The sequence below is a fragment of the Barbus barbus genome, assembly GCF_936440315.1.
Source record: "Barbus barbus genome assembly, chromosome: 22".
Lineage (NCBI taxonomy): Eukaryota > Metazoa > Chordata > Actinopteri > Cypriniformes > Cyprinidae > Barbus > Barbus barbus.
This window is the reverse complement of record NC_136750.1, coordinates 24282679-24299657: the sequence shown is the minus strand read 5'-3', so window position 1 is coordinate 24299657 and position 16979 is coordinate 24282679. Positions and strand designations below refer to the sequence as shown.

General features: G+C 36.8%; 1 protein-coding gene across 1 annotated transcript in view; it reads left to right on the top strand.

Moving 5' to 3' along the window:
- Positions 1-16979, top strand: part of LOC306888107 (protein O-mannosyl-transferase TMTC2-like) — a 109780-nt gene that overhangs the window by 54812 nt on the left and 37989 nt on the right. Inside the window, exon 2 of the mRNA XM_079446253.1 lies at positions 561-1137. Coding sequence (XP_079302379.1) covers positions 561-1137 — 577 coding nt within the window. The remainder of the gene's footprint in view (positions 1-560; positions 1138-16979) is intronic.

Sequence of the window (16979 nt, the reverse complement as noted above, 5' to 3'; positions counted from 1 at the left end):
ATTCTTTTAAAATAATGTTTTAATAATGATTTATTATTAGTTGTACTACTATCATTACATTAAGAAATATATTTCTGTCACAGTTTCTTCAAGTTAAACCAAACTTCTATTTTGATGGGTTGATTGAAGACCTTTAAGTTTCTGTTTGTAGATGATATGACAAGCAGTTCTAGAGATTATTTTCAGAGGCTGAAAATACAGCAAGCGTCCCATGCGCTTTAACAGTGTGTAGTAAACGAAACTGTGCATTTGCCCATTCATTCACGCAGAGCACACACGATTCATATTAAAATAGTATTTTTGTTGCTTAGTCCATCTTGCATTTTTATTTAAGTGTACTGATTTAAGAATTAAGCAAATTCCATGACATTCTGCGTTATACAGTAAATTCCATTTTTATGACTGGATTCAGCGATTCCAGTCACATTTTCCAGTATTTGGAAATATAAATTTTCCAGTATTTGGCCCTACAATATCCTTTTGCTCACTATAGTAAATTAATTGACATCTATAAATTTTAATCTATTTGATTCTTAAACTCTTTCTTTTTCTCCTCACAGCCGTGCTATCAAGACCAACCAGGACCTTCTCCCTGAAACGCCTTGGATCAACATCTTCTACGATGACTTCTGGGGGACACTTCTCACTCACAGTGGTAGCCACAAGTCCTACCGCCCACTCTGCACGCTCTCCTTTCGACTCAACTACGGCCTGGGTGGCTTAGATCCCTGGGGTTACCATCTGGTCAATGTGGTTCTACACTGCACCACGACCGCCCTGTTCTCTGGCCTCTCAAGCCTGCTTCTGGGGTCGGGTTGCTGGAGCCTGCTGGCCGGGCTTCTCTTTGCCGCTCACCCCATACATACTGAGGCTGTGGCGGGCATCGTGGGCCGGGCCGACGTAGGTGCCGCCCTCTTCTTCCTTCTGGCAATGCGCTGCTACATACGGCACTGCTCCCTGAGGACCAGCGGTGCCCATGGACGGAGCTGGACGTGGTTCCTGGGCACATTGGCGTGCGCTTCCTGTAGCATGCTTTGGAAGGAACAAGGCGTGACGGTGCTGGCCATGGCTGGCATGTACGACGTGTTTGTCTTCAACAGGTTGAAGCTGCAGCAGGTTCCCGCGCTCTTCCAGAAGGTAAACAGCCTTTATCCACCATTTGGAAAACCAGCTGTGTTTTTATACGCGTGTATCTGATTTCCTTAAACCCTTGCTGTGTTTGGAGGAGCCCAGCGATGTGTGGATAGATTGTGCATGTGTGTGCTGGTGGATAATTTGTATAAAAGTTCATATGTGGTGTTTGCTTTCCATCAGGATGAAATTTGGAAAACATTTTGGCATATGTTCAACTGAGTGAACCGTAACAAACCATATCATTTTTTTTCTTCGTAACACTCTAAAAAAAAACATGCAAGAGCGCAGTGCAATCAAATTAAAATTGGTGTTTATTTGGTGTATTTACAAACATACATCTGGCCAGAGATGTTTGTGTTTTTGCTTGGCAGCACACGATGACCTCTAATTGCAAGAAAATGTTTCTGCACCACATCAAATTTTGGCAACCTTGGAGCTATGTTTACCTCCTTGATTTAGAGTTTGCTGAAGGCCGGCTCTTTAAATTTAAATGACCCGTTCTGCTTTCTCAAACTACCGTTCATCCGAACCCGTCACGGGTGAAGTCGGTCCCCAGTAAACTCCTGTTTTTAATGAACCCTTTATAATTGGAAAATTTTCGAGTGAGGCCGGAAAAGGCCTGGTTAACGTTCTGAAATTGTTTTATTAACGGCCAGAGTGCAATCGTAACAAATGCTCCTTTAATGACGTCTAATGATGTGGATGTATTGTGTTTACATGAGAACAGAAATTAGTGCGGCGATCACTCATAAACAGCAGCAGTCAGTGAGTGTGTGAAACAAGATATGGTGGAGAAAGAAAGGACAGGGAAATCAATGATATTAGAAGGATTGCACACAGTGATGCCTTGCTGCTTAGTGTGCAGCTCTCTGCTCTTCAAGCAACCAACCATCAGGTCGATTTTTGCTCAACCCTGGCTTGTCAAGAGGATTTACCATCAACCGTCAAAACACAGTGACATTCGTAACCATCAGCCAGTCAGCACAAACGAAACTGACGTGTGCAGAAATGGGACTGAGAATTACACACCTATTGAACTCTCATGCCGGAGTGTACATTTTTTTGATAATGCAAAACTGTTGATAATGAATATATTGGTCGTTATTGACTATTTAATTGCCCATGCCTATTTCTTAAATTTTGTATATTTAGTTTACCATTTCCATCATATAACACTCATTTAAACGTATAAAATGAAACTTTTGTCATGTTCATGTTGTGAGTTCATTTCTCTTTTGGAATGTAAAAAAATAAGATATTTTGAAGAATTTTGGTAAGCATACAGTTGCTGGTTGCCATTGGTTCTGTAGTATTTTCTTCCCCTTCCCTACTATCGAAGTCAGTGGCTACCAGCAACTGTTTGGTTACCAACATTCTTCAAAATATCTTCTTTTGTATTCAGCAGAAAAATTTAACTCCTAGAGGTTTAATATAGCTTAAGGTTTCAACCTGTTTTGTCCCATTTTGTCCTTGTTTATCTGTCTGTATTGCTATGTTTGTTTAATAAAAAAAATAAAACAGCTTAAGGATGAGTATATGATGACAGAATTTCCATTTTTGGGTGAGCTATCCCTTTAAAGTAAATCGGTAACACTTTACAATAAGGTGTCATTTGTTAACATTTGTTAATCTATTAGCTAACATGAACAAACAATGAACAATGCATTTGTTACACTATTTATTCATCTTTGTTAATGTTAGTTAATGAGAATAGAGTTGTTCATTGTTTATTCATGTTAGTTCACAGTGCATTGTTAACTAGTGTTAACAAACAGAACTTGGGATTTATTTATTTATTTTAAGTTATATTTTCGGGCTTTTATGCCTTTAATGGACAGTAGAGAGACGACAGGAAAGCATTGGGAAGAGTGAGGGGAGTAGGATCAGCAAAGGACCTCGAGATGGGAATCGAACTCGGGTTGCTGTGAGCAAAACTGCGCTATATGTCGGTGCTGACATCAACATTAACTAAGATTAATAAATGCTGTAGAAGTATTGTTCATTCTTAGTTCATGTTTACTAATGTTGTCAACTAATGTTGACTAATGAACCTTATTGTAAAGTGTTACCAGTAAATCTTTAAAAACATCAATAATGTAATAATACTGGTGAATAAATAAATATACAACAATCATACATTTTTCAATCTGTAACTTAAAATTGTATGATGCATAAATTATTTTCTTATCCATTTAGGCAAAATACTAGTATATTGTTTACAATACAAAATAATATTGTTGGTAATCGGCCACAACATGAAAATAATTATTGCTTTTTGTATCAGCCAATTTCAATATTATATTTTACCTTCCAGTACCTATAGGTAACAGCTGTTTCATTTATTCTTTTCAAAATATATTTAAAATAAATGGATGATGTGCATTTTATGTGTGTTAGAGAAAAAATGTGCTCGGAATTAAAGAAAATGCTCCTTAGGGCAATATTGGCCCTTAAATTTTATTTCTGACAATGTACATTTTTGTATGATTTGCGCTTACAAGTGAGTTTTGAACAAGAACTGCTTCACTTCTCATCACAATTGCCTGTGACATGTCAGAGGGAGGCCAGTCTGTGATGCTGTCTGCCTCTGGCTTATTCATAGACTGCAGCATACAGGCCCTGTGATGGCACATCACTTCAGCCTGGGAAGTCTGGCCTGGAGGTGACAAAAGAGCATGATCTCTCATATATGACAGCTCTCTGCACTCTGATTGACCATCTCCCCATCAATCATCAGTTCTTCTATCGGCCCCAGCTGTCATTTTAACTATATTAAGCCGTACAGTAGAAATGCTTTGCTCCACAAAGTGCCAGAGAGCATTTGTTTGTCCGCGAACCCATGTGCTTCACATATCTTTTCCGCATCGGGGCCTGGCTGTGTTTTCACATTGCTGTCATTCAGTTCAACTGTATTAGCACGTTGACAGAGGCAAATAATTCCAGATTTTCCTCTTTGAGGAGAGCCCGTGTCACTCTGACTTACGACAGCTTAGCATAAAGTAGAGTCGAAGGGGAAGCCAGTATTACTATGTAAACATATAAGCATCAAGACGTCTACGATCCGCAAGCCCAAGGACAAATACCTCTCATCTGCCAGGCTGCAGTGCAGCGATAATTCCAGAGATGAAAGCTGGATGGGTTTTAGCGAGGAGACAAACTGCTTCGTACATCCAAGGGCCTGAAGACTCATTCGCTATAATGAGACGATAAACTAAACGTGGGGGAATAAACTAAAAAGCACCAGCGTTTAGATGTTAGAGCGCATTCGTCAATGTGGCATAATAAATACGTCTATAATTCTCTTTGCCTGGTGCTATAATTTTGGTCTGTGGACTTGCTTAATGTATGAGGCATAGAGACATATTAATAGCTGTTCCTCGTCCATCCATATTAAATATGTAGGCTTGTGTGAGAATAGCGATGTGATCGTAAATTGGGCCGCTTATCTGATTGTGGTATGCAGTTTATGACATCATCCCATAGCTTTATATTAATGCTAAATCATAATGTCTGCTATAAGTAAATGCTCTCTGGGCAGCTGGTCTGGACTCAGGACGATCACTTATGGAGATAGATGGTGCATTCGATTCAATTATCTCAAGTTTAAGAGGGTCTGGTCATTGTGAGGCTTCTAAACTGCATTAAAGTGTTTCTTAGAATCTCCCTGGTCTGCTAAGAATACTCAATTTATTTCCAATCTTGTCTTGGATGCCATATTTAATTTAATGCGTGAAAATGAGGCTGCAAGAAATGGAAGTTCAGTCTGTTTAATGTGTGATATTGTTTGTAGTCAATCTTTAGTGGTTCTTCATCTGAAAATGTCACTTCATGGCAAAAAAGATTGTGGTTTTCAATAACACAACCACATGATGATGTTGTGGACAGTTATGTTAAGGGCACACAATATTAAAGTTCTGGACAATACTGATAAGCTGTTAATAATTTTTTACGGTTTGGGTGATAACAGATAAATGAACAATTTTAACATTTATACACTGAAAGAAAGGTGTACAAACTATTTTTTTTGTAAATGACCGATTTGAACACTTTTTGAATAGACAGCACGTCTGTGTGGCACACAAATAGTGCTCCATGTGGGATATTTGACTCAAATAATTTGATTCCAATATCATGTTGCCAAGCCCAGAGTATGATATAGGAAATATACTATGCTGCTTTAGAAATTGTCTAAAACAAGGTATTTTAAGAGGCAGCATATAATTAAGATGCCTGCCTATGCCTAAAATGCAGTATAGGTAGTTAGCTCTCTTGGTTTTAGAGCTGAGCGTAAGTGTGCGCGTGCGTATGAACATGAGAAGGAGAGAGAATGAGTTAAGTGCATAAGCACATGTTGAGTTAACAGGGAGCTGCGATCTAAGCGCCTTTGGCAGCATCTCCCTCTAAAGCTCTTGGGGGATTTTTATTGAGAGTCCTGGTAGAGCTCTAGGATGCTTTTGGTCATTGCTCACCCTTTTAAAAAAGCCTCCACGCTCACGGCTAATCAAAGTATGCTTGCTGAGATGTTTTACATTGAATACTCACAAATTTACGTGGATTTTCAAACTTTATCTGTAACCTTTAGTCTAAAACAAACTGAGTTTTTAGAGCATGTCCAACTTGCATAACCATGAATATAGGTTTTTAATGTTTAGCACTCACATATAACATTGTTGGCATCGGCAGCAATTGCATTTATGGTGTAATCAGTTTATCTTTATGTGGAAAAGGCCGTTTTATTAGCTCATTTTCTGGAACAAGTTAATAGGCTCATTTTCAGTAACAGATACTGAAGTTAGATGCAATTAGCGCACCACGTTTGGCAAACGCACCTTTCAGAATGAGATCACAATGTTTATTCATCAACATTAAGCTGTAAAATGTCTTTCCTGAGGACTTGGCCATTTTACCGATTTTCCACAGTACAAACGGCATTTTTGGTAAGCTAATAAAGTAAACGTGTGAGAATTTTTCATGGCTTTGTCCAATACAAGGGAAAAGAGTTTATCAGTTGTTCATCTTTTTATATTTGTGTTAATTCAGTGAATTGTTGATTTTAGTATGCAAAATTTGTAAGGAGTCAAATCATCCAGTCATAGAAAAATATGAAAAACAGCTATTTCATAGTGCAGTTGTAAAACATTGATGACAAGTATATAGTGTAGTATATAAATAATGATGACATAAATATATGTGAAATATTGGGTGATTGTCAAAGTCAAAATTATGAGATACTATGTTATAATTATGAGATAAGCTTAAATATGAGACACTAAGTCAATATTCTGAGATAAAAAGTCAAATATGCCATGAGTCACAATTGAGATACATAGTCATAATTATGAGATTTAAAGGTGAAACTGAGATACTAAATGTCAAAAATTTTAAGTCAATTATGAGATTAAAGCATCAAAATTTTGATAATTGACTTGTCATAATTTTGATGCTTTAGTCTCTGAATTATGATTGTCAAAATTGAGATTTAAATTTGAAAATGAGATACTAAGTAGGGTTGGGCGAAATATCGAACGCGATGATCATGCGCATCTCAGTAAAGCCGGTTCTGTGATTAGCGGTAAATCTCCATCACCTGCTTTTAAATGGAGCGACATTTAATACACAGAGCCGTAGATCACTGACAAGCTACGCAATATTGAGTTCATGATCACAGATTAATTGCCTTCGATAATTTTATTTTAATCGTCTCGCGTATCTTGTCAGTGTATGCGCTTGCTTGGCCATTTGTTCTGGAAAAATAAGGAAAGTGTGTCCAGCTAAATTCAATTAGTATTTTGCTAGATGGGTATAAAAAAGCTTAGTTTACCGCGGTAGTTGTCGTGTGATTTCCTCCTCTTGTGATGACCGAAGAGTGTAAAGACCGTCGACTCTACCGTGCGACTCCACTGGGCAGGGAGCCTGGGTTTCAGTTTTTATAACCATTTCTTACTATATGTAAGTAAGTTGTTGTTTTTAGCATGGTGTTTTTACAGTGTTATTTTTTAGGATTACTGATAAAATATACTGTCGTGATTTGTATTTGGTATCTATTTTAATTTTAGTTAAATAATGTCTGAATTTATTATGTCTGTATAGGTCTTTTATTAAGTTTTAATTTTATTTAATTTGAGTTATTTTAATACTTCAACAAACTAAATGGAAATGAAATTATATATATATATATGTGTATATATATATATATATATATATATATATATATATATATATATATATATATTTATAAATGTGTATGTGTGTGTGTGTATGTGTGGTTGTACATATATATAGTTGTTGTTTTTATGGTGTTTGGCTTAGTGTTAGAATCATTATTATACTCTTATACCATTTGTTCTTTAATATTTTGAATTGTTTTTAGCTTTATTTATTTAGTTTTTCATTTAAATGTTAAGTTTTTAAATTTTGTTGTATGCATTTGTCATTTTTATTCAATATATTTTTAAAAAGTGTATAGGTAGTATTTCTAAAGTTTTAGCTTTTAGTTTAGGATCTGTTTTTAGTTGTTGTAATACTACAATTGATTGCTTCTGTTGTCCTCATTTGTAAATCGCTTTGGATAAAAGCGTCTGCTAAATGACATAAATAATAATAATAATAAAAATTAAAGTCTAATTACTTATATTAAAATAGACATATTTTTATTTAAAAAAAAAACAAACAAAAAAAAAACATTCTAAAACCACTAAGGTCATTTTGACTTCACCATCACCAAGTAAAGGCAATTAGAATTATGCTTTAATTAGGCATCTTTTTACCATCTTTTTCCTGTAAGAGCATTGTGGTATTCGATAAGTCAAGTGGTTTACCGTGTGGGTGGTTCAGTTGGAAGGAAGCCCTGGTATGTCAATGAAGCATGTGTTAAGTTCAGCTCTGGGTGTGTGTGGCTGTGTTTAAGGGAACAGGTGTGAATTTATGACATGGCCTTGTGTGTACACATGGACACGTATGCACACACACACGCAGATGGCATGCGTATGCTCTAATTCCTTCTGTCAGTGTATGATGAGGTGGTACTCTGTAGGCATCATCCCGTACAGGAGCACCTGCCCACCAGGAGCACATTTATGTTGCTCCGTATAGCTGCTTCAACAATCAAAATGGCTGCAGATCAAATTCTTTTGTCAGTTTTTGTCCTATTTTCTGGTCTGTTTTACATCAAATTGGAATTTGAATGAAAGAAGATGCTATGCTCTCTGCATGCATATATCATGAGTTAAAAGAATCTGTTGTGTCTTTGAGGTCAGCTTAAGCGGTGACCCTGCCGTGCATTCAGGCATATCACCCTTTGCCCTAACTCTTTCACACATTCTTTCAAAAGAGAGAACTACCCAGCACCACCAGTGACATTTAAGAAATGGGAATTCAGAAATGAAGACAATGTGCGAAAAGATCCAAATGCATTTTGATTTCCCTAGCACACAGCAAACAGATCAGCATAAAAGGGTGGAGTCTGAGACTAGAGAGGGTACTCTACTCTCCAGTGCCATCTGGTGCCATCGCCACATTGTTTGGACTCATCTGTGCAAGATTTGAAACATCAGTTTAGTTTTAATATCCATATTTTCAGAAACATTAGTTAATGTTCAGTGAGAGAGTTATTTGTTATTTATTTGCCTAACGCAGTACAGATAATTATTATTATTTTATTATTAGAATAGAGAGTGCTAGAGTTAGAGGGTCAAGTAAAGATGGAACAGATGAGTTTTTAGCCGTTTCTTGAAGATGGGTAAGCATTCAGCTACTCGGATTGAGTTGGGCAGGTCATTCCACCAGATGGGAACAGTTAATGAAAAAGTCCTTCTATTACAAGAAGTATTGTTTGGTTCTTGTGAAAATGTGTCCTTTTCCTTGTCGGCTTTAATTTATGCATTTTCAGCTGCTGTTTAGTTTGCGGAGAGATGCATGAGAAACGTTGCAAGGCTTCATTGTTTGTTTTTCCCAGAGTTGTATGTAAGAGCGCTCAGATCCAGTGATCTGTCACAGCTCCTCTATATATAGTGCTCTGTGGTTACTGTGTCTGAGCGGCTCTCTCCTCTGCTGTCTACCCTCAGACTCGAGTTAATGCATCTGGAAACACGAGACTCGCTCTTCCCACACAACCACACAGCAGTGTAGATGATCCGTTGATAATTTGGAGATCTAGTATGATGGAGATGATCATGTGGGGTTGATTGGTTTTGGCTGACCTTGATAGCTGACATGCTTGCTTCACCTTTGAATTAACTTATTCAGTGTTGCAATAAACACATATTATAGCATTGGCTTTGTTATGACAGGGAGGGGAAAAACATCAATTTTTTGTAATATCTGACTCAAATTTTTTTAGGTTTTTGTACTCTAAAACACAAAATCACAGAAAATCTGTAATGCATGCACAGAATTTATGTCTTTATGAAAAAAATGTGATAAACTACTATAGAAAAAAGCTATTTATCTCCTACCAGAGGAGTATTTTATTAATCTAGCGGCTGCAAATAAATTACTTGCAGATTAGCTAATTTTTTTTGTTCCTTCACATAATTTCTCACTCACATAATTATCAATTAGCATTATGCACAGCCGACTCGCCCACTCATGTAATTACTCCGTTCAGTGAGCAGAGCATCTGGAGGTCGGAATTAGATTTGTGACCTTCATCTAAAAATCTGCACGTTGAATCAAGGCCATGCTGATGTGATGTGTGCTGTGAAATGTTTCTGTTTTTATTGATCGTGCGCTGCGTTGCTCTGCAAATACTGATGGTCCTTGAGGTGGTGTTTTAAAGGGCACTTCTCACACGCAGCATCTTCCTGAAGATGCACAGTCCTCCTGAGGCGGTGCTGCCATTTTACATTTCTTGCTTTAGCTAAATGGCATGATCGTTGAACCGTGCATCCATTTGGCTGCATTCCAGGGAAACATGTTCAGGGGTTGCAATTTAGTTTGCTTTTTTTTCTGGCTTAAAACTGCTTTTAGGAATTTTGTTTACTCGTAAAGGGGCAGCATGCTTGTAGCTTTTAATTTTTTCCCCTATAATCCACTTATAATGTTAGTCAAGGTTCATGCACAAGAAAAACAATGATGTTGTACATAACTATTTCCCACCTTACCTTGAGAGAGAGAGAGAGAGAGATAATATTTGACCAACAAATCAGCATATTAGAATGATTTCTGAAGGATCACATGACACTGACTGGAGTAATTATGCTGAAAATTCAGCTTTGCATCACAGGAATAAATTACATTTTAAAATATATTAAAATGTATTATATTAAAAAAATGTTATTTTAAAGTGTATAATTATATTTCATGGTATTAACATTTTTACTATACTTTTGATTAAATAAGTGCAGCATTGGTGAGCTTTAGAGATTTAAAAAATCTCAATTTTTCCAAACTTTTGACTGGAATTAAATTAGCGCTTATACTGCACCGTACAAATTGTTTATTCGAGTTATTATAGACACCAACTGTAATGAATTCTTAATTACCTTTTTAATTTCCATAAACGCATCTGGGTGGAAAGGAAGTTTTGACTTCTGAAAGACTATGTATAGCTGCATAATAATTGTAAACTATTTCATTTCAAAGGAGCAAAATAAATACTGCTTTTAAATTTGATGTCCCCTTTATGCAAAGACCTTCATCACTGCAGCGGCAATCAGCTCTCTGTAATTTAAAGAGACCACCTATGATTTAACCTAAGTGAACTTTGAGTGTGTAAACTAAAAGGTTTCATTGAATGATTGCTAAAGGCTCAGATTAAGGCCTTTTGGTACTTAAGGCTCCACTACGCACTCATTTCTATAAAACCAAGAGGGAGGGGAGAAATATGAATTTGTGTTCATTATCATAACAAAGAGGCAGTTTAAGCAGTGTGATTAATGATCACAGGGACGTCTGCGGGGTAAACCTACTCTCTTTCATTTCACGTGTGTATATTTTGTTGTTTATGCTAATGTGCACAAGAAGAGGCTGTATTCTCTACAGCTGTTTTCCAGCCCTTCTATAGTTCTCACAGCATTATTATAGTCTTTTGAGTTTTGTGTCCTCCTTATAGCCACCGTTTACAATATGGACATGTCCCAATCGCTCGCTTTTGTGCCACTTCATAAAACCATATGTAATAAAGAGGAAGCTTGTGCATCTGCCAAGCAGAATCTTTCATTTAGCTTGATTTTTGTTTACAAATTTGGTTACGAAGATCCGCTTCTGACTTGATCCAATCCATAAACAACATTTAGTCAAATGTTACTGAGGAAAAATTAAGAAATTTGTTGAGATCACTCATCATCGTAACTTTCCATAGTAGTTCTTTTTTTACTGTGCAATATTCTGTATGTTGTGAGCAATCTTGGTCCATTTCACATGTCTTTGTTGTAGCACATTGGAGTTATTAAAGTGCTGCAGCAGAACCATGAAGCATCTACTCATGACATGAATGCTAATATTGTTTAGAGTGGAACGACTCCATTTTTCTGTAATGTCAGAGTTGGTTGCCACTTCAGCAGTATTTCAGCGCTGTGATGTTTTTGTACTGTAGAGCTGTCGTTCTGATTTAGCTGTAATTCTGCAGCAATGTAGCACACATGACAAAATGAGAACAATGTGAGAAATATCATTTCTTAGAAGTACGCTTGAACACATACAGAATAGTTCACCCAAACCTCAGTCTAAAGCGCTCTTGTATTATTTGTTAGTAGTTTAGATGAAATCTGCAGAGGCTGTAACAAGCTAAGATGCTCAGAGAGGAAGCCAAGAATACAGGAAAACACCACCAAAAAAAAAGCTTGTCATATGGCACTCAATCACATCCAGCATGTTTTCTTTGGTCAAGCGCAGCCAGTGTAAACAGCCGTGGATTTGCTATACGTTGATGCAGCGACAAGGCTGGAAGACATTCTAACCTGCACAGCAGAATCACAAGTCCATGTTCATTTCACATTATTAGTTTCGGAGAGCTCTGCTGACGGTGCACAGGAGGTCTCACTCCCCACCACAGTCCATCCAAACTCTGCCTTGCTGAAAGTGCCAAGTTGTGAAGCTGCAAAAGCTGCAAAAAGCCTGAAAGTAGTTTTACCTGAGGAGATAAGGTGAGTTAAATTGGTGTTTCACATGTATTTTTCTCACAAAATTTTTTTTTTTTCATCCAACTCTGTACCTCTGAGAAATCTAATTTAATCCAGAAAGGAAGGTGTGTGATTGCTTTGTGTATTTTTTACACTTCCCATTAATTTTGACCTCCGTTGTTCCTCACCTTAATTAATTACTACTTTTAATTAAATATGTAATGTTTTAATTATATATATATATATATAAAATCACATTTATGCTTCTATTCAGGGTTAATGACCTTTCATAAATCCCACATTAAAAGGATAGTTCTCTCAAAAAGTTTACTTTTTCATTTCTTTTACTCACACTTATTTAATTCCACACTTGTATGATTTTCTTTCTTCTGTGGAATATGAAGATTTATTGAAAGTCAAAGGGGTCCAAAACAACATTGGCTCCCAATAACAGAAAAAAATCAAATAAAATGCCCTCTTTTGTTCTACAAAAGAAAGAAAATGCTACACAATTGTATTTTTTGGATGAACCATCACTTTAAAAAAAAATTATGACTACATTAACGATATGAGTACATGAAATCACAGATGTCTTGTGTTAATAAGTTTAACTCAAATGCCATTTTGGAAACTTGTCCAGTCTTATTATGTGGCTTAATATGCTATAGTTGTCATTTTCAGAGAGGACTGGGGTCACGGTGGTCCATTAATTTACTATGTTTTTTGCAGAAAGTTCTCCTTGACCTTAGTGACTTCTGAAAGGGATGAATCAGTATCTTGTAGCTGGCGTGGAGGATTGTGGACACACACACACAGGCTCGCCGAACCATTCAGGCTAAATAAACAGCAGCGATTTAGGAAGCAGGGGTTTATGCTAGGAGGTCTCTCTGTGGCTGCACTCAATACATTTTTCACAGGGAGTTTGAATGGATTGAGGTTTCTCAATCTCATCACTTTATTTACGTTTCAGATTTTCCTCTTTTGTGGTTAAGCTTTATATTTTTGGGAAATGGTGATGCATAGCTGCAAAGCATTTCTTTTGGCTACCCTGGAAAGCTCGAATACATTGGCACATAGGCCTAGAAATCCTTCAAATGTCAGTCTTCTGTCTATGATCAAATCGGACTGCTGACCTGGCTGAAATACCAAGAACAGTTTAGAGCAAGAAAACCCAAGGCCGAAATAATTTCATCGTCAACTTTCTGATCCCCTTTGTGCTTTCCACAGTTATAGCCTTGCTAGGTAATAAATGTCTCTTTATTTGTTAAATATAAAGTTTTATATTCGCATCGGCTTGAAGGCGAGCTCTGCGTGACTCTATACCTGCAATTCAAAGATTATTACTTTCTTATGATAAATCTTCATATTCTAATCATCCATTATTATTTTCTCATTCTTCTGCAAGTACTGCATTTCTTTTCTGCTTAGCCATTCAAGGCAGGGCAAAAATGAACCCAAACATTCACCTTGAGAATTTAGATATCTGTTTTCCATTTGAATATGAAGTTTGTTACACTTGGCGTATCAGTAGTACCAGCTTATCTGAGCACATTCCCGATTGAGCTGGAATGATTACTGTAGGACTACGGCCATCTGGAACACTGGCACATCTTCAAGTATGGAAATCTTCAAACGTCTCACCAATCCAAGGCCAAACATTACTATTTTATTTCATTTTATATATATATATATATATATATATATATATATATATATATATATATATATATATACAAACTTTTTTATTGATTAATGTTTAGGGGTATTAAGGGTTTGTAAAGGAATTTATGGGGTTTTGTTAAGTGTCAATCAGTTTAATCAAACTGATACTGGAAAAATGTTAAGTTGTAAATCATTTTAAATGTTGTAAGTAGGGCGTTTGTGGTGTAGTAGCGGTCATTTATTTGCAGTAATTTAGTTAAGAGCTTGCTGACTTAGGAACTGTGGTTTAATTTCTATAAGTAGAGCAGCAGTATAAAGTAATACAGTTTTACAGGTCTTATAAAAGTCTAATTTGTCAAATTTCAGGCTAAGAAAATTCTGGAGTGTGGGTTCCTCTGCTGATTCCATAGTTGTGGCTCATGGAGAATGAGACATCATGATGCTCTGGCATCATATCGCCTTCTTTTTGTGCTTAAAGACCATTTCAAGGCTGTTTTCCCACCATAATCATATTTAACATGATTATGGTTAAATGTTATCATAACATTTAAATAATTATTGGTTGTCTGATTTCAGTGGCACATTGGATAGCATCTTGCATTCTTGCTTGCTTTCTCTCAGTTTCTGTCTTTGTGTGTTGTGTGAAATGTTGGTCCCTCATATTTATTTTATTTATCTTATCTCAGCTTCTGCTTCAATAAATGTCTCTCCAGTAAATGTTATCAGAGCGTAATTCCTGTTTATCTTTGCTGCTGCCTTTCTTTGCCAAATTGCTGATGGCCTGTCACAAAACTGTTAAAAACTGGAAGTCAGAGCTGTGGCCTAGTGATTAGTGTATATCCAGTATGTTGCACTATGAGTTTCTAATTGTTTTCCTTTTTTATTCTAAATATCATTTGCTAATTTGTTCCAAAACTGATCTGATTTGGTCAATTAAAATTAAACATTTTTTTCACTGCTGTTTAATGGTCAGGTCACATCTTCCAGACTTACAGTAGCTCTCAGGCAGAAACTGCATGTTTGTGTCTTGATCCCAGTCATTTTCTTTCTATATTCTTTGTATATTTTAAGATCATTTTCCAGATGTTTTACCTTAAAGGGGTCATAAGATGTTGCTAAAAAGAACATTATGTTGTGTATTTGGTGTAATGCAATGTGTTTACGCGGTTCGAGGTTCAAAAAACACATTATTTTCCACATACTGTACATTATTGGTTCTCCTCTATGCTCCACCTTTCTGAAACGCGCCGATTTTTACAAAGCTCATCGTTCTGATAAGCGAGGTGTGCTCTGATTGGCCAGCTATCGAGTGCGTTGTGATTGGCCGAATACCTCAAGCATGTGACGAAAATGTTACGCCACTTACCATGTTGTGATGCCGTGTCCCGGCACGACAAGACAAAAACAATAAAGCCCATTATAAACGAGGCATTTGTTACATTCAGTGAGGACATAATTTCTGATTTTATATGGCTATAATGACGTCGCACTGCACCGTGTAAACATAACACCATAACACCTGCACTGCTCAGAACTCACATTTGAATAGTCAGTAGCAAATTCTTTAAATATCGAAACTGTCCTTGCAACGTTGGAATTGCCACTTTATAGTGTTCACATCACAGCCATTCATAGTGTTCACATTGTAGGCTACGCTCTCCCAGGATCAGGAAATAGTCCTCCGAAAAATGCGCTGCGCACACTCCAATATTTGCATTGTACTGTTCTAGAACAGTGTTGTAAATATAACTTAACCACTGATTTCTAGTTGTGTACTTCTATTTGGAGGGCCAAACAAAGTACTTTCGCTTTCACAACGAAACACACCGCGTCGGCGGCAGCAACAATACTACAGCAAGAATAAAAGTTACGCCTTCTTTCATTGCGTATACTTTTGGGCGGTGTTATGCAAATCTTCCCACACCATGACGTAGACATGTAGGGGTGTGTTTGAATGAGCCGTTTTAGGGGGGCTTGGCAGAGTCTTAACTTTTATAAAGAATATCTCTTTGGGTTTGAGACTTTAGGGATCTTATCTATGCACGAACAGCTTGTAAAACTCCAAAGAGAAAGGAGAACTTGATATCGTATCATGCGACCCCTTTAAGATTATAAATGCATAGAAAATTTGAATGTAGAAATTGTTGTAAGGTCAGACATTGGCTCCATGAAACTTTAATGGCAGTGCTTGGAGGTTTGTCGTCTGAGGCTCAGTAAATCATCTCCTGTAGCTCTACACTTGTCTTCAGGCACAAAGTTGCAGATTCGTTTGAAAAGTCTCATTAAGAGCAGAGGATTACTAGGTGCAGACTCGGATGGCTTTTATCCGTCGACTCTGCTCTCCCCAAATCCCTCATGGTTACAGCCAATTTACTCATGAAGGAAAGTCAAATATTTAACACCTCCCTCTTATATCAGTCATGCAGGTTAAATCCGAGAGTGATGAGGCACGCGTTAGCATTCAGGAGCTGGAAACACTGACAGACTTCAGAGAAAAGTCCTTACTCTGAAACTTTGAGGAAAGCTTAAAATGTACTGGTAGAAGGGCAATCTGCACATAATATGAGAGCGGCTTGTTGGTTTAAGTGAATTTTAAAAGCTAAATCCACATATGGCATCTTGGCTATTGGGCTGCTTTTTTTCTTAATCCGTTAATAACTGTGCTCAAAGCAGCTTCAGAGCAAATATTCAGCTCGTTGAAGCTGAATCGCAAATCTCACAGGGTGTTTGCTCTGTCAGAATGGCTTAGATGTTTTCCAGTCATGTGCTTATTATTTGTTTGAGTGGCTAGGTATTGCAGGATTTTGATTTAGGTTGTAGCATACCTGTAGATGGAGTAGATAAGAGTGTTCTAATGAATTTAGTTTTTGTAATTATGGTGTTTTGTTATTATTGTGTTCTCCTTCATATAGCAGCATATTAAAACCTCCAGGCATATTTGTGTTTTTTGCATAATTTAAGTGCTTCATCAAGGCATATTCCTCTACGCTTGATTATTAAATCTGTTTAAAATAGTAGAAATGCAAACAGAAAATTAATCATGCATCATAGTTGAGACACTCTAGGTATATATATATATTTTTTGTTTTCATTTAATTTTATTATTTTGTTATTATTTTTTTC